The sequence below is a fragment of the Pholis gunnellus genome (assembly GCF_910591455.1).
Source record: "Pholis gunnellus genome assembly, chromosome: 7".
Classification (NCBI taxonomy): domain Eukaryota; kingdom Metazoa; phylum Chordata; class Actinopteri; order Perciformes; family Pholidae; genus Pholis; species Pholis gunnellus.
In genome coordinates, this window is record NC_136533.1 from 18,491,597 (window position 1) to 18,516,057 (window position 24,461).

Here is a 24,461-nt window from a genome sequence, read left to right on the forward strand (position 1 = left end):
AATGAAGAACGTACTAGTGTGAAAGTGTATGCGCGTGTGTTTGCGAGGCGAAAGATCGCTTGTGTGCACGGGCAAGCGAGAGTGCACGCTGCATGTTCTCAGGCTGCAAACGTGTGTGATTTCTCTCTGACCTGGTGACTTAAGAGGGAGTGGCTGTGAGCGATGCCCCATGAGCACCAAACCGACACAACCTGCCCCGCCTGACCGAGACAAAAGATGTGATCAAATAACCGGGCGAGAAGGCAGAAGGCTCACAGGCTCCACTGGAGTCAAATGTGCTTTCTGCTCGCTCAGTGTGATGAAAAGCCGGTCTATACTGTACACTACAATCCCATAAGTATAAGCGCATCTGGTGGATGACTAACACAACAATGTATTGCAAAAAAGTGGATGACAGGGGTGCACTGTGTGTGTGTTTGGCCACGGCTCAGTGACTACAGTGAGTGTGGTGTGTTTCATGTGTGTGCACGCGAGATGTGCGTGCGTGTGTGTTCTACATTACTGCGAGCCTGCCTGTTGACGTTTCCTGCTGTTAATCCTCTCCTTGGGTAGTTGCTATATAAAGCTGCTAAGTGGCTTGCCGGTATGAAAAAAAAAAAAAGTTGTCTCAAGTGCTTCTGTGCACACATGTACACTGCCCACAGTGCAGAGACAATGAGTGTGTGTGGGGGAAGGGGATGAGAGGAAACAGAGTGAAGGAGAGAGGCACAGACACAGGAACACAAATATCTGCAGAGGGAGAGAAAGAGACAGAGAGGAGGAGAAGGCAGGCAGCGTGGAGGATGGAGTATTGTGTGATGCTAAGCAATAAAATAACATTACACGAGACGAGAGCACAAGGGAAGCTCAACAAACAGCGTAGCACAACAGAAGACGCTGGGAGCATCCATGTTTGGAATGAAAACATACAGAAGCTGAGCGCCGACCACAGGAGGAGAAAATTAAGATAAAGAACATACAGTGAAATTAATATCAGAGGGTTTTCTTATGGACCCCTTGTTCCTCCTACGTCCAATGAGGGAGGAAATTAAGATACAAACATTTCTGTGTGGAATTAAACAAATTGCGTCTGCAAGCATAAATACCAATGGCCCGTGCGAGACATGGAATTTCAGTGGTGCTTTTCTGGCAGCGAGTGAATGGAAAGTGAAAATCAGCTCAATGGGGGTGTAATAGGGTACATTAACTGAGTGTTTGCAGTGTTAAGGAGGCTCTATTCTAAGCCCCCCCCCCCCATCATTACGCTTAAAGCAGAGTGTGAAGCCGTCAGCAAGAGATCAACACGCTGAAAGCACCGGGGACAGAAATCTATTAACTCAGGAATCCCGACACCACACACACTGGACTCTGCAGCTCAGGAAGGCTGACACACCAACCATGTAAACACACATGCAGGCATTTTCAACCCAGAACAATTAGAAATGGGAGACACCTTCAAATTCCGCACTTTTTACTCCAAATCTGCATCTCTGCAGAAAATCCATATAAAAGTGTTTGATAAAGCGGCCTGTATGTGTCTTTCAGGAACTACATGTGCGAACAATATTGACGGGATTGTTCGATGTCACAAACACACTTAAAAACACAAAAATCACAAAGAAAATGTACCGTGTTTTTTTCCATCACTGCTGATCGAAGCTGGAGCCAATAAATACCTGTGACTACTGCAGGGTCATTGGTTCCGGGAATGAATGCCTATTGTAACCTGTTTCCCACTAAAGACAAAAGCCAGATGTTAGTGGGTGTTAGTGTTATTTTTCCAATGGAGCTTATGGGGACATTTAGTGATCCCCAAACCTTCAGACCATGTTTTAAAGCTTCATGTCTTTCAAAGGAACAATCATTTTCAAAATAGCCACCAAGACTAAAGACGAAACACTTTTGTGGAAGAATAATTAGTGACTATTGCACTTCTTCAGCAGTGAGATATAAATAGATAGAATAATAGTTAGATGCATGTATGGATAAATGCGTGACTCACCAATCCAATAGATAGCAATACCTAAAATTCGCTATGAAGAGCAAAGTAGAGAACACAAAAGATCCACACAGCAGTAAGTAGTATATATAAGCCCTAATAGTATAAAAGGTTCTTCCACTGAAGATGTTGACTATATCTCTAATCACAGATGCATGCTGTGGTCGGCTCAAACCCTTCTCTGGTGGGCTCTTTTTTTCTTGCACTGTAGTTCAGTCAAAAGAATTACAAAAGTAATTCAATCCATTTTTCTCATTACCTAGAGCAGAGAAAAATGTGCCCCATTCACTTCCATTCACTTCCATAAAAGAAAATGATTTACAGAGGAGCAAGTGTTCAATGGAGATATGCTGGCACTGAATATGACATTCAGGGAAAGGAAATATAATTAGGTGAAATATTTTAAAGTCCATTTAAAACAACTATGGGATATGATTTATTTGCATGGCCTATACATTTGGTTTTGCATGCTTAAATAACTTACAATATTTATATAGTTAAATATTTTCAATTCTGCAACCTATCATATCTGTGAGACGTTTACCATCTAATATTTTACACACAGTAACACACGTTCTCTACACCGAATTCATAGAATATCTATTGCCTCCCAACGGATCTCAACATGGCGACGGGTGAGCCGGCGGTTTGCAATCAATGATAGAAAATGCTGGGTCAAGTTTCTAAATTATACATTCATTATTCATACCAACATATCGTCTGCATCCAAAACAATCCTCCCAAAAGTACAATTTGTACAAAACAGGGCGGCTAAAACCCTAAAGTTACATAAAGTATAACCTCGAGCTTGGCTACTCTGTTCAGCTGTACCATTAACTCAAAGATGCCAACATTTATATTCGACCAGATAGTTTACTGCAGTAACACCAGATTGTTGATAACGGTCATATTGTGTAGTATAAATCATACTTTAAAAAGAATATGCAGATTTATTGGCATGCAGATGATATTGGATGTCAGGCGGGAACCCCAGGAAGATCAACTGATTAGGTAATGGGCATCATTCAAATGAATAAGGTTTATTTTTCTTTTCACAATCAAAGCAACAAAAAAACACACATAAGTTTACAAATGATTGGTTAATGACTGATTTAAAAGGAGAAAACAATATGTATGCAATACAATACAATACTTAATGTGTGCTGCTCTGCAGAGCCACAGACAACGACAGATAAGCAGCTGCACATTATAGAATTCTCAATGCCTATATGATTATACTCTTCCCTCTGTGGGATCCTCCATCCAAGGCTTAAAACCCCGCAAGACTGCAGGCAGTGCCTACACACAGCTAATCTCAGACTCTAAGGTAAAAGCATTCAGTGTTCATTCAGTAAACTCAGGTGTCCCTGTGGTTTAAGGCCAATACTGTGTCAAGTCAACGCATTGTTATTCTACACCAACTTTACTGCATGTAATCTCACTCCCTGTCTTCAAAGGCTTTGACTAAATGCCAAAACAAACCTTATATAAAGATATATTTTACGACTGAATTTAGAGTGTCTTTAGCCTCTGTATTGTGACGTAGTTCACAGTGAAACAGAAGATTTGAGTGGTGTACAGTTACAAGAGGGATTTAAATCTAATCCTTCGCATTTGATTGGATCACTGAATAGGGGGCGGAGTTACAGTTTAGCACGATATGGAGCCACAGAGGACTCTGTGTCACTGCAGCGCGGGCAGTAAATACAGATGAAAGGCCGCATGGAGAGAGCATTTAATATTGGCAAAGTTTCCCTTGAATTAATTAGACTACTATCTACCATGTTCCACAAAGTGTGGTTTTATATCCCCGCTTTAGATACGTTTACTAAAACTTTTTGTTTTTACATATATTTGGCATTTAAAAAAAGATATACGAACAGATAACACAGTCACAAAGGATTAAGACTGGGAAAATGTATTTTTCATTGCACTGGGTAAACACCAGCCCTGTGTAGACTTAAAAGTTGGCTTTAGAAAGGTTGTATCATGTGTTGATAGCAGCTCGCACAGTGAGCTTTGACTCTTGACACTTGTAGCTAGCAGAAGCAAATGTGGTCTAGCATGATCTAAATGTTTCGCCATGGAGCATATTCTGGAGAAAACTAGATTTGTATAAGGCTTTTAAGTACTTTACTATTATGCGTTTATTTATGTACACTATAGGTGTTGACAGCAATCACATTGACAGTGGCCCCATCAATAAAGTGTCGCAGTGAACCATGTCAGTATGAGCATGCACATAACCAAAGCCCTGAAACTGGCTCACCTTAATGGAATGAAGCCATCTTTAATACAATGAATTATTTTCCTGCTTTGACTGGTCAAATGTCTGCTGTGTTAACAACACCTGCGTGTGGACGGCGTTGCCTCTGACATTGAGATTGTGCCATGCAAAGCTTGTTAACTAACATACTGAAGCAACATGCTGACCAGACATCATTTGAACATGAACCGACAGAAGAGAGGAGAAGCAAAAATACATCCATGACAGGAACCTTAGTCACTAGAAAATGAGTCATCACACTCCTGCAGGCCATAAAGATGAGGATACAAATTTGCCCAACTGAGATAATCAAAATGTCATGTCTGTACTAAAAAGCAGGCCTTCTCTTCCCCATTGTGCGGAAACTTTTCCGGGTTTTAGCCCAGAAACCTCAGTCAAATTAATATGCTACGAAAACTTTGTTTTGTGTTCATGAGACAATGTATGAAGTCCAACAAATACTTCAAGCACAAACCCCCGGCCCCTAGAGGTGTAAACAAACAATGGTGCATTAGTTTAAGGTTGAACTTCTATCTGTGAGGAATTGTAGTTATGGCATATTTCATTAAGGAGACTCCTTTTTGTCAGCAGTGGTTCTGTGTCTCACATACCAAGACAATCTGTGTCCAAATGTAATATTTGTGTGTATATGAATTTGCTTTGAATAACTTTTGAAAATGTACCCTACATTTTACGAGTATAAAGACATAAAATGTATTTATGGTTGTTGCTCTACATAGTAGTATAAGAAGAGGGGATGATCTGTTATTTTGCCCACATTGTATAGAATGCAAAAAATAAATGAAATTTACTTTTTCAGTTGTTTCAGTCTCGGACTGCATGGAGCCCTACGCTATGTCTGATCAGTGTCTGTGTCAATAACTAACCCAACTAACCCTGTTGTAATTGATATAGTTTAAGGGTATTTTTTGCTGCAAGGCAGGAGGAATTTATATTTGGCACCGTTGAGATAAAAATTTCATACCATCTCCACAAAACGTTTCTGATGTTTCGGATTACTTTCAAGTCAATAGCTGTCAATGGAGCCAGTTCCAATTTTCCATCACACCGTAATGTCTGGCTTGCTGTTAAAAGGAAAGGGAGTCATGCTGCCATGGATCTTTTTAGTCATGTTATTACAATTCCGAGACACAAAGGCCTCAGCGTCATGAAAAGATCCCTGGTTACATCTGCTGTTATGTTTGGTCGTGTTGCCTCACGTCCTAACAAAGGACACCTTATATATCGATGACTTTGACTATAAATTCTTAAGAAAAAGGTCTGATCGCGTCCGAAAGACTACAGTGACAATACTTGTTTTTTTCACAAACTCTTCTGCGTTGAACTGCATGTATGGAAGACATACTTTTCAAACATTCTTCAAACACTCCCATTATCTACCAAACAAAGGTCTGTCGATCGGTATAAACATTCCACGCAGGCCTGAAGGCACAAACACTAAGGTTGATTTTGTCTTGGTCCTCCCCCCCACCGTCCTCCGTATTTACCTTGGCCACAGTATGTTGCAATAAAGATAAGTGATTTATCACACAGCTATCAGCCTCTTCCACACCAAATGCTCAAAACTGTCACTTTTACTGAATGAGCTCAAATCTATTATATATTTGACTGAGGCAGACTAATGAAAATATACCAGCCCTGGACAATGCCTGCCACATAACAAATGTCCACATATATGTGCCAGCAGTTATTGTACCCTCCTGCATCAATAAAGAAATGTTGATCGACCGAGCATATATTGGGTTTTTCATCCAGCCCTAGTTATTTCAGGCATCCAAGGCTCCCAAATTACACAGGATAAAACTCTCCCAGTTGAATCATCAGCACAAACAATACAAACTGAACATATTTGAGCTGAACAGAATGGATTCAGTTGTTCATGTGATACAACCCACTCAGGTGGAGAAAGGTGCAAAAATCAACTTTAAGGTTAAATCTCTTATAGTATTCTTGGGGGGCTACCGTCTGTCTGCCAGGAGAGCTAACAAACAGGACTTTAAACTTGTAACTTGCAGGCTCTCATGTTGCACAGTATACAGGCTTAATATTTGTAGGCTAAAGTTTCACTAGCCATGGCTAATGTTTCCCACAGGCTTTGTGCTAAGCTAACGTCGTGCTAAACACATCCCTGACCTTCAGCGTGGCTGCTCTAGATGCACAGAGATCATGTTGATATTGACATTCTTATCTGCTTCTGCCTCTAGGCAGCAGTGCATACTAATTCCCCCCCAACTGTCGCAGTGTTCATTTATTGTGTCAAGCTGGACAATACAACTGGTGACAAAACATCAGAAACGCAAACAGTGAAGCCTACACAAAGCGAAAGAGTTGCACTAACACAAAAAGAAAAGCAGGCGTAATAGTCCACTCACCATTTCAGCAAATGCTAAATAGGACTTCAAAGACTACAGGAAAGCAACATAAGAAGCTAAAATCTCAGTTGTATAAATGTCATACAGCTCCGTTTCCTCTTGGTGGGCAGGTGAATGTAAATAAACCAATTGAACTTTTCAATTTAAATTAAAGTGATTGACAGTGTGTGGGACTCCTTGCTTCTTCTCAAATGAAAGTGGGGGGAAATAACTGTAGAAAAGTATTAGGCCTCATTTACATAAGCACTACATTAGTAGTCAAGTATTGTATCTTCACAACTATCTGTGATATCAGACATAATTAGATCTGTCTGTGAAGTATGCTCTCTATCCTCAAATCTGTGATGGAACAATGTAGCTGCTATCCAAGCAGACACTTACTGTAGAAATAATATGCACTCATGCATACATACAGTGCGGTGCACTCGCCCACCGTTCCACCCACCAACCAACTACACGACAAAATACATGGATGTGCAACGGCAAAGACATAAATTGTGGTTTGGCCGTGGATGTAGTGGGTATGCTTTCCCAATGTGTATAACCCTGTGTGTATGTTTGTGTGTTATACTGTTTGGTGTTGCCAGAGTATTGAAATGTCTCTCGTTTGTGCATCCATGCGTGTTTGTGGGCTTTCACGTGTGTGAAATTGTCTTTGCATGTATGGATGTGATGTCAGCGTGACGTACTTTTTGTGCGTGTTTACTGATGTGTAACAGTAGCTGTGTGTAGACGTGTGTTTGTGTTTCCAGTCGAAAGCAGATGCGTGAGATGCTCCTATTCACCCCCTCAGCACAAACCTGCCTGGGGTTAAGTGGAACGTGTAAGGAGTTCAAAGAAACCCAATGCAGACAAAAAAAAAAAATGTCCTCAAGGAATAGTGAGTATGGGTTGGGTTTGATGTTCGTGAAGGTCGAAAAGAGAAGGAAAGAGGAAAAGGCGATAGAAACCATGTTGCTCTCTTCCATTCCAGCCAGAAACGTGCCCTGTTCATAGCAGAGGCTTTCATTTTGTCATTAGTCTCTATAAGCACCCGTCTGTTAGTGTTAGTGTGTCAGAGAGCTATCTATCTCGCTCTCCCCGGTTTGATGATAGAGAGGTAATTTCAGCTTTATGACGGTACAACTCTAGTGCTGAGGATGTGAGAGCTGAGAGCGTGTCAGGGTGGGAAAAATACTTTGTGTGTTCCTCTGCGTGTACACATAACAGCACACATCTGTGCCTTCGTATGATCGTGTGTGTGTGGAAAAATGTGGGATAGGGTCCAACTCCTGCCGCTGTCCCCATCACTGAATGGGCTGTTAATAGAGAGTAATGAGGGAGTACTTTCATGGCAGATGTGCCCTCCCTGAAATTCTGTTTTACCCCGAGACTGTAAAGCTGACCCAAGCGAGACATCAGCATGCACGCAGCCGCTCCCTCGCTCTGATTAAGCTCTGCATGTGATGCGGGATTTCGAATGGTTTGTTCACTAAGTTTGCCTAACACTGCTGTACCCCAGGAAGTAAGAGTAAGTATCATTTCGACATAGCACCCAGAGTCACATTAAATGACAAAAACCCTGGTGGTGTCAGCCAGGCCCAAAATCTGTTAGAGGACCATCTTCTTCACTGGAGTGTGAAATTATTTTAGCTCTCTGCTCATTATAGGATTTTAAAATGCATTATAGTTAGGGCTTTTATGGTGTGCCGCGGCATTAATTCAATTTGCCCCATTCACACTTTCTTATTATCATGCTCAGTTCAAGCTACAGGGGGAGGAAGCTGCTGAGCAGTGCTGCCTTATCTCTAAAGGATATAAACTACACTACCCAGCTCAATCAGAGCCAGCCCGGACTGCTCCATCCCTCCATCTACTTTTCCTCTGTCTGCCCCTCTCCTTTTCTACAAATGCTGCTTCCTGTGTCGACCCCTATCTCTCTTTCCATCCTCCATTCCTCTCTCCATTTCCTTCTGAGTTGGTGATTGATGGGGGTTGTCCTCGGAGCCCTTTCGATATCTTTCCATAGAAGCACACATATTGGCAAAGAAACACAAACACACACACACACACAGCCCATGCACAGTTAGAGATGCCAACACACACAAACACATAAGCACAGATAGACCAGGGCCAGGCAGAAGCAACAGAGGGAGCCGCACAGATATAATGGGGGGAAAAGCAACGGTGTATGGGTGAGACAGCATTAATCTATCACTGAAACCAAAACCTGGGTCCGTGTTTGTTCAGCACACCAGAGAGGGAGGCATTCTGGGAACACCCTATCACTGTCTGTTATTGTGCAAAGGTACAATAATGTGTTGTATTACTGCAAATGTATTTCTGCGAAAGTGCAGCAGATTATTATGGAGCAGCCGACTCTGACAGTGTTCCTCCAATGTAAACGCAAAAAAAAAAAAAAGAACATATGGGTTGTCCATTGTCTGTATTGCACATACACACACACACACATGTGCACAAAAAACGCACTGCACTAGTCACATGCATTAAACTGTAACTCAGCGTGTGACCTGGCTTATTGGTAATGGGGGAAGAGGAAGAGAGGATGAGGATAAAGTCCTCATTTAGATATCTAATCCAGTGAGCAGTCTGTCCTCTGAGGACCATCATCTCCCGTCATTACCAGCAAGATTAAACAAGATCAATGTTTATCACCCACTGTGTGAGAGAGAAACCAAGTGTTTAACTCCCCCACTTCATCAGGATTTATCACAATGTCTGCTATCTGAGCTACATAAAAAAATCTAAAAAACAGAAATCTATGATTATGTCTACCATATGTAAAAACCAAAATGAATCAACTTTAATGCCCCAAATCTGTGATAATGTTCACACATTCACATTGGATGAACGTGATCGCATATTAACATATTTTTTTAAACTAATGCTCCATCAGTAGGATTTACTGTAAATATACTGTGATCTCGCACTCAATCCAAATATTATATATTTTCAACCTCACAGCTATCTATCCGAGTGTGACTAATGTCGGCAGTTCTTGCCGATGTTCTCTGTGTCACACAGCTGCAAAGTGTTGTTCTTCCTGCATCCAGCGACATAATTCGAAAAATATCTGAGGAAAAACTACAGAGCACTACTTCAGCTTTGGGAGCTGAGGGCCACAATGCCGCTTGAGAACCTCTGTTGGATGATGTGGAACAAATCTTCTATCCCGATAAAGGTCATTTCATATCTCAATAAGGATATACATCACGATATAGCAGGTTCTCTGGTAATTCAATAAATAAATAGTCTGTATGAAATAGCCACATGGTGAAGCCTATTTATCTATGCGTGGAATAAATACTTGCCATATAAAAAGTATTGATTATTTTCTCATTTCATTGAGAAATCAGCAAAATTATCCAATTATCTGAGCCATTTGAGTTAGTTGGTGGTTGTTATTATCAATCTAGACAACGTTATTGTGTATTGCGATATCTTGATCTATGATTTTATCACAGTATGATTCCATTGAAAGACAAATTATTCCCCAGCCCTACTTGCAGAGCCTACATATTTTCGCATTTTACTTTGTGAATTAAGGATTCATTTTTGCCTAACCAGAGTAGCTGATCGTTGGAACAGTGAAACAAGATGGTTTTGGTGAGTCTAATCTTGTTTCAGTCCAGTTTAAATTGAGTGTGTTTTACAATGAGGTAACAAGGCCATCAGGCCTGTCTCAGTTCAGGGAAAGAGAGAATTATTTCAGAAGGTGTACGTTGTATTTTTCTGTTTAGGTGTAAAAAATGTGCCTCGTTTATTTTGTTTATTTTATTTATTTTATTAAAAAAAGCAAAGAGAACGAAGCATATCGCCACGCGCGATACACACAGCTTCTGCAAGCAGGACACCCCTACTGTCTCGGTCAATATATAAGCCCTGTTGAATTATTTCTTCTGCGGATTACATTTACCATCAGCATGAATTGGGCATCCACATAGAAGGTGGCACATTTTTCCCTTCAAGACAGGCTGAGTGACTCATTTGTAACTTGGAGCGCATGATTTTTCATGTGGCTAACTGAAAATTTAGGGACAGATTCTCAATTTAGCGTTTGACAGATGCAGCCGTTTCTCCGTCAGCGATATCCATCAAAACCAAGTTAACGCGCATTCAAACAATTCATTATTGGAAAGACATGATTAAATAGAAGCCGTGGTGTCGGGCAGAAAGGGCAAGAGTAATTATGAGTCGATAACTTGTGAAAAATTACGTCAAAATACGCTCTTGTATTTAATCTTTTTCTTTGTTTCATTTTGAGTAAAAGGTCTTTTGAGAACTGCTGCACACACTGTGCACTCCGTTCCAGATGTTGATCCTTAATGTGTGGCAGTGGTGCGTGTCTATGTGTTTCCACAGCAAGGCTGGCACCACTAACGACGCAGCAGCATCCCTATCCCATCCTTCTCAGCACATCATAAGACTGTAGAGACCATATGGTCTGATCAGTCCACAGAATTAAGCCCTACACTGTCGAGGCAAAGAGGAAGATAGAAAGAAAGCCATCCACGTTCAATGGTCCAGCTGAGAACAGACACAAATTGGTAGCTGGAACAAAGACAGAGAGAAACCCTCACAGACATGCGCCACACGCACACCCACCAAGTTTGGAATAGACATAACAGAAATGTCCAAATACAGAAGAACATAAACAGTCCAAGCCAGATCACAAAACAAGCGGGAACAAAAATGGTCTTTTGTATGTACTCCTTTGTGCTGCTTAGATCCTTTATTTGCATATCTCTCTATATATCTGCAACTCTCACACGCTCAGATTCCCATTTGAAAATGAAACGGCCGATGTAGCCCATGCTCCCTCCTGGAGGCTCATCAGCCCTGAGAGGTACTACATTTTCTCTCCATCAAAAACACCTGCTACTGTAATAAGTCATCCTCTGGCTGTGATGGAGTTGTAGACCGTCTCCCTGTTTCCTGGAATTGATTAGCGAACTGAACCATGAGATGGACGTTGTCTTCAAACACATTTTCTAATCTGAGCTGCAGTCCCCTTTTCCTTCTACAGAGTATTTCTGTTTGCCAGCAAGACTCAAAAGTCTTGCTCTTCATTCTAACATCTCTTTTTGCTTGGCAGTCATTTTCATCTTTTCAACAAAAGCCACGCTCACACTGCAAATTGGTGTTGCGCAATTACTGCAATTCCTGCAATTTGCGCGCTTTCCTCCAAAGCAAAGTTCACGGCATGTCAAAACATATCACTGGGCAACGTGGCCAGCCATGTGATCTTTTTTTTTTTTCCAGCATTAAAAATCTCCTTGTTCACAGTTCACCCAGTAAAGCTTTCAAAGTTGTCTGTGTCCTGTGTGTTTGTCAGTGCCTCTTTTGGGCCACCGAGAGCGGAGCTGCAACCATTGTTATGCTCAGTTAATTGGACCTTTGGGTACGAAAAGGTTGAGAAATTCAACACCAAATAGATAAATAAGCACAAGCATTGAATTCCCATGACATATCCCAGCGCTAGCTCCAATTTTCCCTTGCTCATTCTCGCGGTCTTGTCTGAAAGGCTGATTCATTAGAGTGCTTCGGGATAGCTCTTTCAGCCTTCGGACTCAATCACACACCTACCTCTCCACGAGTTTGTAAACTATCAGCAACAGTCTGTCACAGCTTGTTCTGCGACATATAAATTGTTGTTTAAAGTGATGTTTTGTGACTGGGAGCAAAACAGCTTTGGGTTAATCAATAGCACAAAATCAATTCAGCTCTTTAGAGGAAAGCCACAGAGAGGCTCTCCGGCATGCAAAGGTGGAGCCAGAACACACGTTTTAAATGGAAAGGCAAAATGGCAGGTGTGGAGGGGACAGCCAGTGAAATAAACTGTTACTGTGCTCATTCCAAATGATTCCAAATGTGTCAAATCACAATAGCAGAAGATTCAATTACTTCAATGAAACCCTCAAACCTTTGTCTCCAACTAAGATGTTGTCAGCGCATCATGGATTAGATTGAATGAAACCAAACCTTCTCAGTTGGCGATAAGCTCATTGTACAATGTGCAAGTCGTCCTCATTTATCACACAGGTAGACACCAGGTTGCACTGAGGCATTCGGGGAAACTGTGCCGCTGGAGGTCAGCAAGACTTTTACCTGACAGCGACTGCCTCCGTGCAATGTCTGGAGTTGACAATGTCTGTGGTAATGGGCATCAATAATGCAGACCCTTGGCCAAATAAAAACTCCATGTCGCCACGACTGTCCTCACAGCGCTGTGCCTTCTGCAGCACTCACATCTCCTACCACACCTCACACAACCAGCGTAATTTATTTGGGTCGACTGTTGAGGTTTCTGCTGTAATGAGATACGCATTGCTCGTGTAAACAGAATGACAGACACACTGCGCTCATTTCACATCTTCGGCTGTATAATTATGTTTTGGACAACTTGTCCTGCTGTGACATCAGCATACACACGCAGATATTTTCCTCCCTGTTTCTCTTTTCATTCCGCCAATTTGATCTGCTGTGAGGGTCAGCGGATCAGGGAGATCGGACTTGACTGATTCACGTCGAATGCAGTTTCTGTCATTGTCATTTTAATGTCTTGATAAAACTCTGCGTTTATGCTATCAGATATATTCATTGAGTCACGGCAGGCCACCGACCCAGTTTCAGTGCCACAGCAATCCCTGCATAGTGTTCTCCAAAGAAAAAGAACAGCAACAGCTCCAATGTCGTTACAAATGCCCAACAATGACATACGTTAACGTTCAAGTGACGGAGACCTCTGGGAATTATGACTCGAAAGTGTAACGTTCTGAAGTCACAAAGTCCGACAAAGTTAAGAGGTCTGGGTGTTGGACGAGTCTTCAAAATGTCCGACTTTGATATTCACTTTCTGTTTACCACCAACAAAAGTGAGTGTTGTTGTTTTAAACATGACGACAAAGGTAATCTAACCATAAAGGTCTGGTGTGTAGGATCTGGTGGCATCTAGCAGTGAGGCTACAGATTACACCCCACTAAAATCTCTCCCGGTCGCCAAGCGTGTAGTAAAACTATAGCGGTCAACGCAAAAACACTCAAACGCTATCTAGAGCCATTGTTCGCTTTATCTGTTGGACTGTAGAGACGTGGAGACCGGCTCTGTATGTAGATATAAACAGCTTATTCCAAGGTAACGAAAACAAAACAATTCCTCTTTTTAGGGGATTATAAACTAAAGAAAACATATTTAATAATATTATATTCAATTTGTACCAATTGATCCCCCTAAATGCTACATATATACTGTTTCTTTAACAAAGTAATGTTTTTCAACTCAAAACACAATCTTCCCCTAAACCTATAGCCTTGTCAGCAGTTACTTGTAACGCTTCTGGAAGGCGCAGACAGATAATGTCGTCCTGCTGATAGAGGTGTCAGATCAGAAAATGCTGACGAAGGGCGATGACAAACAACTTATTGTGACGTGTTACCATACACAACAATGAGCCCAGTGAGCTCCAAATGTATGTCTCAATACAGCTGCCTTAAATGAAGGTATCGTTTCGGGTGAGAACACACAATATTATGTCTTTCTATCTCTCAATCTTTTGCTTTCTCTCCTAATGCCCTTCCAAAGGGTAGGTCATACTTATTTCCTCATCTAACACCCATTTGCCCCCCAACAATCTTCAGACAAATACTAGCTCACATTGCCCTTTTCACATTTGTACAGTACAGTACTATACCCCCTGTGCCCTGCAGCCATCCACTCTACAATTTACACCTCATTCCCGTCCTGCCACCCAAATAGTTTCTCACTTTCTGCCCTCTAACCGCCGTCTGACAATTATGTTTCACCAGGCTGACCTCTCATCAGCAGTACACAACTCCCTGCCTCTGATCTAGCTGCCCTTTACTTATCTTCAGTCAAGCTCATAGGCACGAGGGGAAAAACAATCTCCCACAGACATGCATTTGCACACTCCTTCCATCTTTTTCTGCCTCCATCCTTCCTTGTTTTTTCACCTTTGCCTCACTTAACCTTCTTGGTCATAAAGCCACACTCTGTGACCATGCCTCCAGCATTACAGCTTGCCCTGACCTTTCTGTGCCCCGATAGTAGTGCCTTGTACCCACTTTAAATATCTCTTCTACATTTGCAGGAGAGCTACTTTCCTTCCTCTCCCTGCTCTCTGTGCTTAATCCCATCTTTATAAAAAAAAAAAAAACTGTGGCACACACACTCCCCTTCCCTCCTACATGGCATCCGATACATAGAAGGAGAGAAGAGAGGGCTGCAGGGATGTTGTTTAGACACATCCATTTGATATCTGAGAGACCACAGAGCAGAAACCAAATGCTGCAAGCATGTTACAGTTTCACAGCATGTTGTCAGGCAACACATCTGAAAATCTCTGCTGCAGGGAATCTGGATACTGAAAGGACAATGATAACATTTAACACAAGCACAGGCTGATACTCAAACACATTTACACAATAAGATTTGTACATGTGAACAAATGTCTCGTGCATATGCACATGCAACCCCACATGCTCACAATTGAACACACATAATAAAGCATAATCACCACAGGCATTCTTACTAAATTGAATAAATGCAGACAGCTTTTTTTGTGAAATTGTTTTCTACTTAAACAAACAGCCCCACAGTCACAAATTACAAACAAAAATGAGATCGGGTCTCTTCTCAATTCATTTCACATTACAAGATGAATATGCAAATACAGTAGTGGTGGTGGTGGGGGGGGGGGGTATGAAAGGGGAAATTGGATTAAAGAGAGCATGAGGCAAGATGCTGATTATGAGATGGAGAAAGGAGGAGAGACTACGGAGAGAGAGCAGAATATTGTTCCCTGACAAACAGGCTGAGACGAGGTGATTACCACAAGCTGAATGCCACCCTGCCCACAGATACCCAAAGGAGAGGGAGAAACCACTACAACATCCCCGACTCACAACTCACAAAGGAATGCACCACTTATTCAATACCCCTCCTAAAATGTCAAATACCATTAACAGATTCCTACTCAGGTGCGAAGAAAAGAAGAATTCTTCGGGTGGGACAAATCAAAAGCAAAACGCCAAAAAAAAAAAGCCCCACCAATACAAATCTAAACTGACGTCCTCTGTGGGCCAGCAGGAATCCTTTACAGGAAGAGCTGTAGAGGTCCCTCACTCCCTCTCTTCAAAAACAACACCACATAACCAGTTTCTGAGTCATGAGTCATGGCCTACTTCCATTACTTTTACTTTTTTTCCCTTCTTATACCGCTGGTTTCATACACAGAGGCTGTGTCAGAAAAATATCACTTCATTGTTTTCTCCGGGGATTATTGGTGTACTGAATATAGATTAGCAGGTAAATATGTCTCCAACATTAGCAGGGGATCTAGTCAAGGAGAAAGGAGGAAGACTTCCATGGGCCCCTGAGCAAGATAGTAGTTACACAAAATATAGTGCATGAGTGAGAGGAACAGTGTCAAAGCTTGTCAGGGGGTCCTGAAATCCTGTCTATGCACATGCAGTAAGGTCGTTATTAGATCCCCCCCAAAATATCTCCTTATGATCTTTTATAGCTATCTGAAAATAATGCTCCATACATACATATACTCTAATAATGAGTTACACAACCTAATAGACTGATTACGTAAAAGGGTTTCAGGCACAGTAATGATTCGAAGAAAAGAAATTAGGAGAAAATGTTTGTTTTGTTTTTGCGAAAGAGAAAGTAATTCCTAACTTTGTGGGTGTGATTAAAAAGTAAGTGGTGTAATGAATCACAGCGCAGTGATGGTAATATGTAATATAAGAATATTACTTCAGGAATGAGAGAGAGTAAAGAAGAATCCCAAACTGGTTAAGCAAAGTCATTGTTTACACTGAGCGGTCGTATGTGACAATATGTTGCACGATTACATTAAATGGTCGATATCTGCAGAAAATTGCAATCACGACGATGACTAATTATATCAGATATGAGAGATATGAAAGATATGAGAGATATGAGAGATATGAGAGATATGAGAGATATGGTAAATTATCTTAATTTTATTCATGACTATGAGAAGCAACCACATTTGCTAGATGTAGGCCTGTGTATCTCTTAATAAATGGATGACAAACGGTGCCTCTCCTGGGTAAATTGTGTGCAAACAACTGTGGCACTCTGTCCTGATAGTCAAATAATTTGGCATATTTAGCCCTTATTATTCAACATTTACTCAAATAAAACATTTCAACATGGATTTGGATTAATACAACAGAATTCAAAGACGGCTCAGTGTTCAAACAAATGACATCTTAGAGGCATGGGGGGGGAGACAGAGGATGAGTTTTTGGTTAGCACATTTTTTTTCAGGTAAGTATGTCAATGAGGATGGACCCCATACTGAGAGTAATCCAGTGCTGCTGTTCCATCTCCCCCTTATCTGCAGCGTGCCAGAATAATTTATCTGAGATATCTAAGTGTCAAACTAGACTTTTTAATCTCCATTTGAACAGCACAAATAACCGCTCTTGTGATGGCTCTAATCATAATGATGTACCCACTGCCACCTTATTAACATAAGAAAGCCTCGCACCAGTGTGATTTGCATCTCATGCCCACATTAACCAGCTAATGAACACATTCACTTCACATTTAGTAAATCTACATTCACCAGTTAATAACCACAGCACTCTTTTCCCCACACAGACTGTGACGAACATGTGTGCATTCTTGGAGTTATCCAGGAGAGCAAACATTAATAAGTTGAGCCTGTTAAAAGAAAATCAATAAGGTTGATCATTTACATACAGGAAAGACGATATGGCTTCATGGTAATTGTGGTAATAGTTGTAATAAAAGTAGAGGACGCAGCAATTTTAGTTTTGTAGAAGAAGAGGATGAAAGGCTAGATTTTTCACCATTGGTACATCTGTGTTAGAATGAAAGTGACAGTATACACAAGGTGTGTGAATGAAATGAAAGGAAGACTCAACAATTAGAATAGAATAGAATCCTAAAAAAAAAAAAAACCTGACTGTACTGTTACAAAGGCACAGGCAGTACCTGTCTCTGGGAGGCGTGATTTCACCTCTGCTTCTGGTTTCTGAGGCCCCGGTTTGACATGTTGTGGCTCTGGATTCTGTCAGGGTGCGCCTATCATTGTGTCCACCCCCTCGTGTGTGAATAATGTCGTAAATACTCTTATGGTTCGCACTGAATGCCACTGACTTGAATATTCTTTGAACTGCTGGCAGACTGCTGCTTGACACTGTTTGACATGCAGCAGGTGACTGTCAGCACCACGGACAGCTCCATGCTACAGAGAGTCCACGGTTGGGAAATAAGTTGAGAAGATAAAACACATGGGGCCTTATTAAAACTGTTGTTATCGTGCCTGGGGTCGATTTTAGTGTGACCGTGCAGTCTCACACTTGCATACAAAACAAAAACCTATAAAGACTCACATATACAAAGCATCTCGCTCATTCTTTTCTCTCTCTCTTTATTTGTGTCTAGGAACTCCTTTATCTATGGAACAACGGACAACGGATTTATTGCAACACCCAAGCAAACCCACAAGCAGCGGTGAGAAGCTAATTCACAAGAGAGATTAGGGTGGAATCTTTTAAAAAAAAGATTTCTCAAAAAACAGCTAAAATGGACTCATTCACTCAGAGAGATGTGCATGCAGGGATTGGGAGTGAGACAAGCAGAAGAAAGGCCTGTCCTCCCAGACTCGCATCAGGATTCTGTCTGGAAAGCTGTAGTAGCAGGATAAAGAACATGCCATGCCTTTGATCAGGAGAGGAGATTTTCGCAGGTAAGAGAGGTAAAATGGTGGGAAAGTATCTGAATATCTGTCAGGCTGGAGTGGCTTATTTCTGTTAAGCATCTGTGCGGGAAATAAATAATTCTCCTGACTATTTTTGCTCTCTCTGAAAAACCTCCAGACGCCCTATTGCAAGAACGTGTCCCAATCAGGCATGCAATCACAATCTAGAGCATGCTGTGCAATGTAACAGAGGCAGGCAACTCGAATGAAAAGAGAGGACACTGCTTCCTGCACGCTGCGTAGCTCAATTACAAAGCAAATCGTTTTCAATTCCTTGTTTTTGTTTTCTTGCTTTTAAGAAGTCTAACTTTTGGAGGAGCAAAACAAAACTTATACATTTGATACACGCTAGTTTCACCTTTCCTCCAATCATTTGAGAGGTTGCCTGCCTGTGGCAGTGCTATACTCAAATCCCTGGGACTAGAGAGTGAATGAGAGGAGGATTAGAGGGGTAATGCCAGTAGATGAGAGGGAGCGAGGGTCACAGTGGTTTGCCACTCTGCAAGGATTAGCTCTGAAAACAACTTCACAGTTGCAAACTGTCAATCAAGGACATACTGCAACCGGTTCACAAAGACACTTAAACATAAACTGGAGGGAAAAAAAAATCTTCTCCCTGCTGCAAATGAGCTTGTAATATTCAACCATAATTGAAATATCTCATGCATATCTTAATAAATTGGATACATTTTGAAATACTTTTTTTTAATGTATTGCAATGTTAGAGGTGATATTCCAGATATGTGGCATGGCTGGATGATAATGAGGCACACCTGTGGAATGATCCTGTGCTGCAGCTACACTGACAGCCCTGTATGGATATGATGGATATGTCAGGCCTGCTGATGACGGGTGATGTGTCCAGATGGCAGAACAGTTTTACCATGTGCATGTAATGTGCAGAATGCCATTAAAATAGGGCATCATCTCCACTCCACAATGCAAATCATTTATTGGGAAAGAAGGTGTGGGGGGGGGGGGGGGGGGGGGTTGTAGGCCTACATGACCTCACTTTAGTGCGGATTAATGGAGGAATAATACACACCTCTTTTATCCTGAATCTTAACAGTGAGCTCCAGGAGAGGCTCTGTCTCCCTATCCAGCCTCCTGCTTATCGTGATATCTCCGCTCTCGCGCCCCACGGTGACCGGAGAGCTCTCTGACTCCGGGTAAACCAACTCGTAGGTGGCTGACGGGAACCTGGTGGGACTCAGGCTCGTTATGACTGAGCCAATGCTGGCGTCTTCAGACACGTTGAGGGAAACCGCTGTGCCTGGGTCAATTAGAGCCCTCGGCGACCGTCCTCCCCTCCCTGACCCCGCTACTTCAGCGGCACGCGTCGCCCACCGCTGTGGAGCAACAGTAACCACTACACCTTTACTGGTCAGAGGGGGCCACCCGTGATCTCTGGCAAACACATAGAATATGACTTTAGAGGGGAGCCCCAGGATAGAGTCAACCAGCAAAACTTCCCCTGTTTTCGGGACAACGTAGAAACTGCCATTTTTGGGGATGGAAATGTATGTCAACTCCGCGTTATTGCCGCTGTCTGCGTCGACAGCCTCCAGCCTGTACACCACGCTACGGAGAGCCGTGGTGTCATCTAAAGTTATGTGAACGGCGTCCCCGCCGCGAAAGGTCGGCTCGTGATCGTTGGTGTCCAAAACGTCCACTTTCACCGACGCGACCTCGAAGACGACGGACTCCGAGGCGCAGGTCTGGCAACACAGACCAAGTCTCAGCAGGTATTCTGAGCGAGCCTCTCTGTCCAAAACCCTGGAAGTTTTGAGCATTATATTCCCCCGCTTGTGGTGGGCGAAGGCGCGGAAATCGTCGCTGCCGTTTCCGTACAGTTTGAAGTGCATCCCGGAGAGTGGGCACCATTTTTGCGCGTCGATGCGCCTCGCCGGAATGCTCAGTCCGTTTACTTTAGAAGCCGACGGGGAGTTCTCAAAAACATGCCCGTGAAAGAAAGGCAGTCGCTCCCGTGTTTGATGTCCAGCAGCCGGCGTCAGAAGGCAGCATAACAAAACACCCCAAATCATGTTGGTGGCAAGTTATGTGCCCCTCAGGGGGGGTTGGTGGAAAATCATCAAAACAGAAAAGAGAAACACTTGAGAAACATTTCCTTCATAGTTATCCACGTTATAATCCTTCCAGGAGAACCCCCCCTCAACTTAGAGCGTGTTCATCCTAAAGGAGATCCGTCTCCGGTCTCCATGCAGCTGCGTGCAGGCAGTCCACAGCGCTGCAGGCAGTTGGCTGTGTTCGTATCCAGCGTTCAGCACCAGAGCACCGGACAGCGCCAAGCGCGGGGGCGTGGCGGCGCACTAGGGACGGAGCTCCTCGGTGAACCCCACCCTGTGTGCTGGTGAGGTGGGTCCCCGCCTCAAAGCTCTCCGCTGAGCCTGTGCACACGCAGCAAGAGCCTCCCCAGCTGTAGAACACCGGCCGCCGCAAATCCGCTCTCAGCGGGAAGAGATAGAGACAGAGAGAAAATCACTCATCCTTCCTGTCCAGAGAAAGTCGAGTTAACACACAGGCTATCCTTCATTCCGACGCTCGGGCTGGAAACAAATACTGGCTCTGGTGAAGCTGCCTTGCTCAAGAACACTTCTACAGTTGTTGTTGAAGGAGGAATTACTGGTGCACTGCACACTCATCGTCTCCCTGCCTGTCTGAGGAAATGAGGAAATCCATGAGCTAAATCCCTCCTTAAACTTTAGGTTACAGTTCTTTCAATGTTCTACCTTTCTGCAATCACATGTTCACACAATCACGTTTCATTTACAGATTAAAAAAAAAAAAATCTGGAAGAGGCATACATTTAAATGCAATTGCTGGGATCTGGGCTGTTAAACTGTGTAAAACATGATGATTTAAGACAGCCTTGCGTGGCTCCATTTGTCTTAGCAGCCAGTGTTATGTGCACATCAGAGTTCACATTAACATTGTGACCCTGATTGTTCCTCCTTTCCCAACCCACTCTGCTAAGCTGCCGAGCACCCAGAGCACTCGGAACCTAATCTAGGTGTCTCCTGCTAATTCCCACAGACGGAACACTTCCAATTCCCCTCACTTCTCTGACAAGTCAGAATACTAAATATTACCCGGACAGCAAGGCTAGGAATTGTCAAAAGATGAGGAAATAATGGGCTAGAGAGCCCGGCTGTAAACTCCCATGCGATATCAACCTTTACTTTAGACGTGCATGGATCAATATTCATATGCATTGAGGGTTTGATGTTAGACTGGACCAGTAATTCAATGCCGTTCCTCCGCTCACACATTGACTACATCTGTATTCAGTTTGGAAACTCATCAAAGCTCCTGTTGAAAGATCCTTATCAATTTGCAACCCCAATCCATCACCGCAATTTTACCCGAAACCACTCTCCGCAGTAAACTGTTCTTTTCAGGCAATAACTCCGGTAACTGGCAGTGAGCCCCCAGACAATTTAGAATCACAGCCTGCAGCTGGAGCACAAAGCTCATATTGGTTGATCGCTTACATGGTGCAAGCAAGCTGTGGGCTGCGTCCCCACATCCCATGAGCCACACTCACTGGTGTTTTCACGATCCTTGACCACAGGTAGGAAAGGCAACTCAATACATGTCCACCAAAACAGCCTGAGACCAAAATATGACAGTCGATGGGAAATGACCAAATGTAACCTTTAAGGTGAAATTGTGAAATCGAAAATAGACACTGTCTGAGGGGACCCTGCGTCCTCCATTCTGCTCTGTAACTTCTCTTTGAACTTCCTAAGTGCTTTCATGAATGCAAATCAAAATCCTGTCTTTTATCGCGTCGTCTCACATGGTGAAATTCACCGTGACCGCCAGCATGGCAGATAGCTGTAGCAAAGGCTAATTCAATCACGGGGGCCAGGCCAGTGTGAGGGATAGTTTACTTGAGGGTTGCAGCAGCAGCAGTCATCCACCGAGATGAAACGCCAACATACGCCACGTAAAAACAACAAAGCTGTAATGAATTAATTTTTTTAATCATGAAACGGTCTCATCATCCATCTTCTCCAGCAGATAACTGAGAGCTGCAGGGCATGAAAGGAAAAAAACATCTAACTGAAGAAAGCGGCCGACGAACATTAGAATGCTACATGCTTACTTGATGAATAATTGACCAAATCCATTCCCTTCACTCAAACAGAGGCAGACATAACCTCTGAAGGCCAATGTTGAGGCCTTGTAGCATTTAAAACATTCTACCTTTGCTTGTGTGCTCCTTAGAGACAAGGGATGCTGGGATTGGGGGGGGGGGGGGGGGGGGGGGGGGTGGTGAAGGTCCCATACTGCAGCTTTCCTGTTCTCTAAGTTGCAGGTTGTCGATCATTATTCCTGGAAAAGCCGGGTTAAAAAAAATAAAAATGGAAATGATGGAAGGTAGTGTTAAGAGGAACTGGCACCAACATCAGTTAATAGGCAGTTTATGCTACAGAGTAAGTAGAGTTTAAAATAGTCTGTTCAGAAAAAGTCAATGAAATAATTGTCTGAAACAGGCAGGTATATTAAAGAATGACAGGGCAATTAATATGGATGACTACGCATCCAGCTCTCTGGTTGCTATTCATCTGTGAACATGTATAGTGAACATTTATGGAAACCTTAGACAACATGTTCCCGTGGATGAGCTGCAAAGAGCCATTTATGGAAACACCATGACAGCTCTGTAGTGCCTTTCATTGTGTTGTATATGAGCCCCTCAGGACATTTTCGCTCATCACAACCTGACGGCAAAAAGCATTTAGGAGGAGCTGGATAAATATAAAGACATTTCCCTCATGTATTTGGTGCGGCTAATTAGATTTGATCTGTGATCCCCTTAAGGCTCCAACCACCTACTGTAGTATTTAAGCTGTGCTGTAGAAACCAAAACTGTTTACAAATAGAGGTATTAATTATGGAGCAACGTGAGAAACCAGAATTTCCCTTCACTACTATTAATGCAATGCAGGTACCATCTGGTTTTGAAAATGTCAGTTGTGTGGAAAAACAGCAACAAAACCAAACCATCTAATTACCGAGCGTCTCTTTAGCCTTTTCTTAGAATGCCACATAAGAGCTGACGGTTGTTCATTGAAAGACTCGGAAAGTACAACGAAATGAGAACAGCAGCCGCTTTGAAGGACAAAGCCCAAAAACACTTTAATGTTTAATGCATGGCCTGTTGTTATGATAGAATCAAAATGTGTAAACTCCAGGCCCACGTCTTTGTCTGAAGAGCGCTTTATTATATCTGCATCGTGATTGGTGGAGCCTGGGGTTGACACAGAGATTAGCACATTGATAAATGTCCATTGATTTCAACAATTACGGCTTTCTATCGGCACATCAAAAGATTTCTCACAGGATCAAAGGACACATGAGATGGTCATTGAAAAATAAAAGAAAACGAAAATTAGCACAGCGCGGAGTCCCTCTGGCTCTGACGATCTAAGCCTTCTAAGGGGTGAGATTTATTTTTTGAAAGAGGCAGTGATGATGTTCTCTTTGAAACACAGTTAAGAGAGTGAGAACATAACCTCGAACGCATAATGAACCTCCTCAATAAATTATCCCAGCAAGCCATTAGGCAGGTTTCCATTACTCGGCCAGTTCAAGGCTATGAACTAATAGTGTAAATTCAATAATGTGATATTTACGAGGATGAGAGGATTATGAGGGACCCATTTGGGGGAGAATTTGAAAAAATACTGAAGGCTTCCCGAGCCAAGCAGACTTAATCATGTCTTCAGCTGTAGCGGTCCTGCAGCATCTCTAATCATTTACACATGGGACCAAAATAACACAGCTCCTCCACCCCCCCCCCCCCCCAACCATTAATAATGGTTAGACCACTGGATCCAACTGTCTGATCTTCATCCTCTCGTCTTATATTCAGACCTTCTCAGCCTCCATTTGTCTTTGTAAAACTGTGAGAACTGTCAGCGATGACTCAGTGTCAGAGAGATTAAAACAGATTAGGGATATTCCCTTCTGTTTTAGAAACCCTGGCTCATTCCTTAACTTCCTCTGAC

The 24,461-nt window shown here is 42.7% G+C and overlaps 1 protein-coding gene across 1 annotated transcript in view; it reads right to left on the reverse strand.

Moving 5' to 3' along the window:
• Positions 1-20,468, reverse strand: part of LOC306698878 (neural-cadherin-like) — a gene marked incomplete at both ends in the record, with an annotated part of 75,648 nt that extends 55,180 nt beyond the window's left edge. The window contains one exon of the mRNA XM_079163369.1: positions 19,469-20,468. Within this exon, the coding sequence (XP_079019495.1) occupies positions 19,469-20,468 (1,000 nt within the window). The remainder of the gene's footprint in view (positions 1-19,468) is intronic.
• Between the last annotated feature and the right edge of the window lie 3,993 nt (positions 20,469-24,461).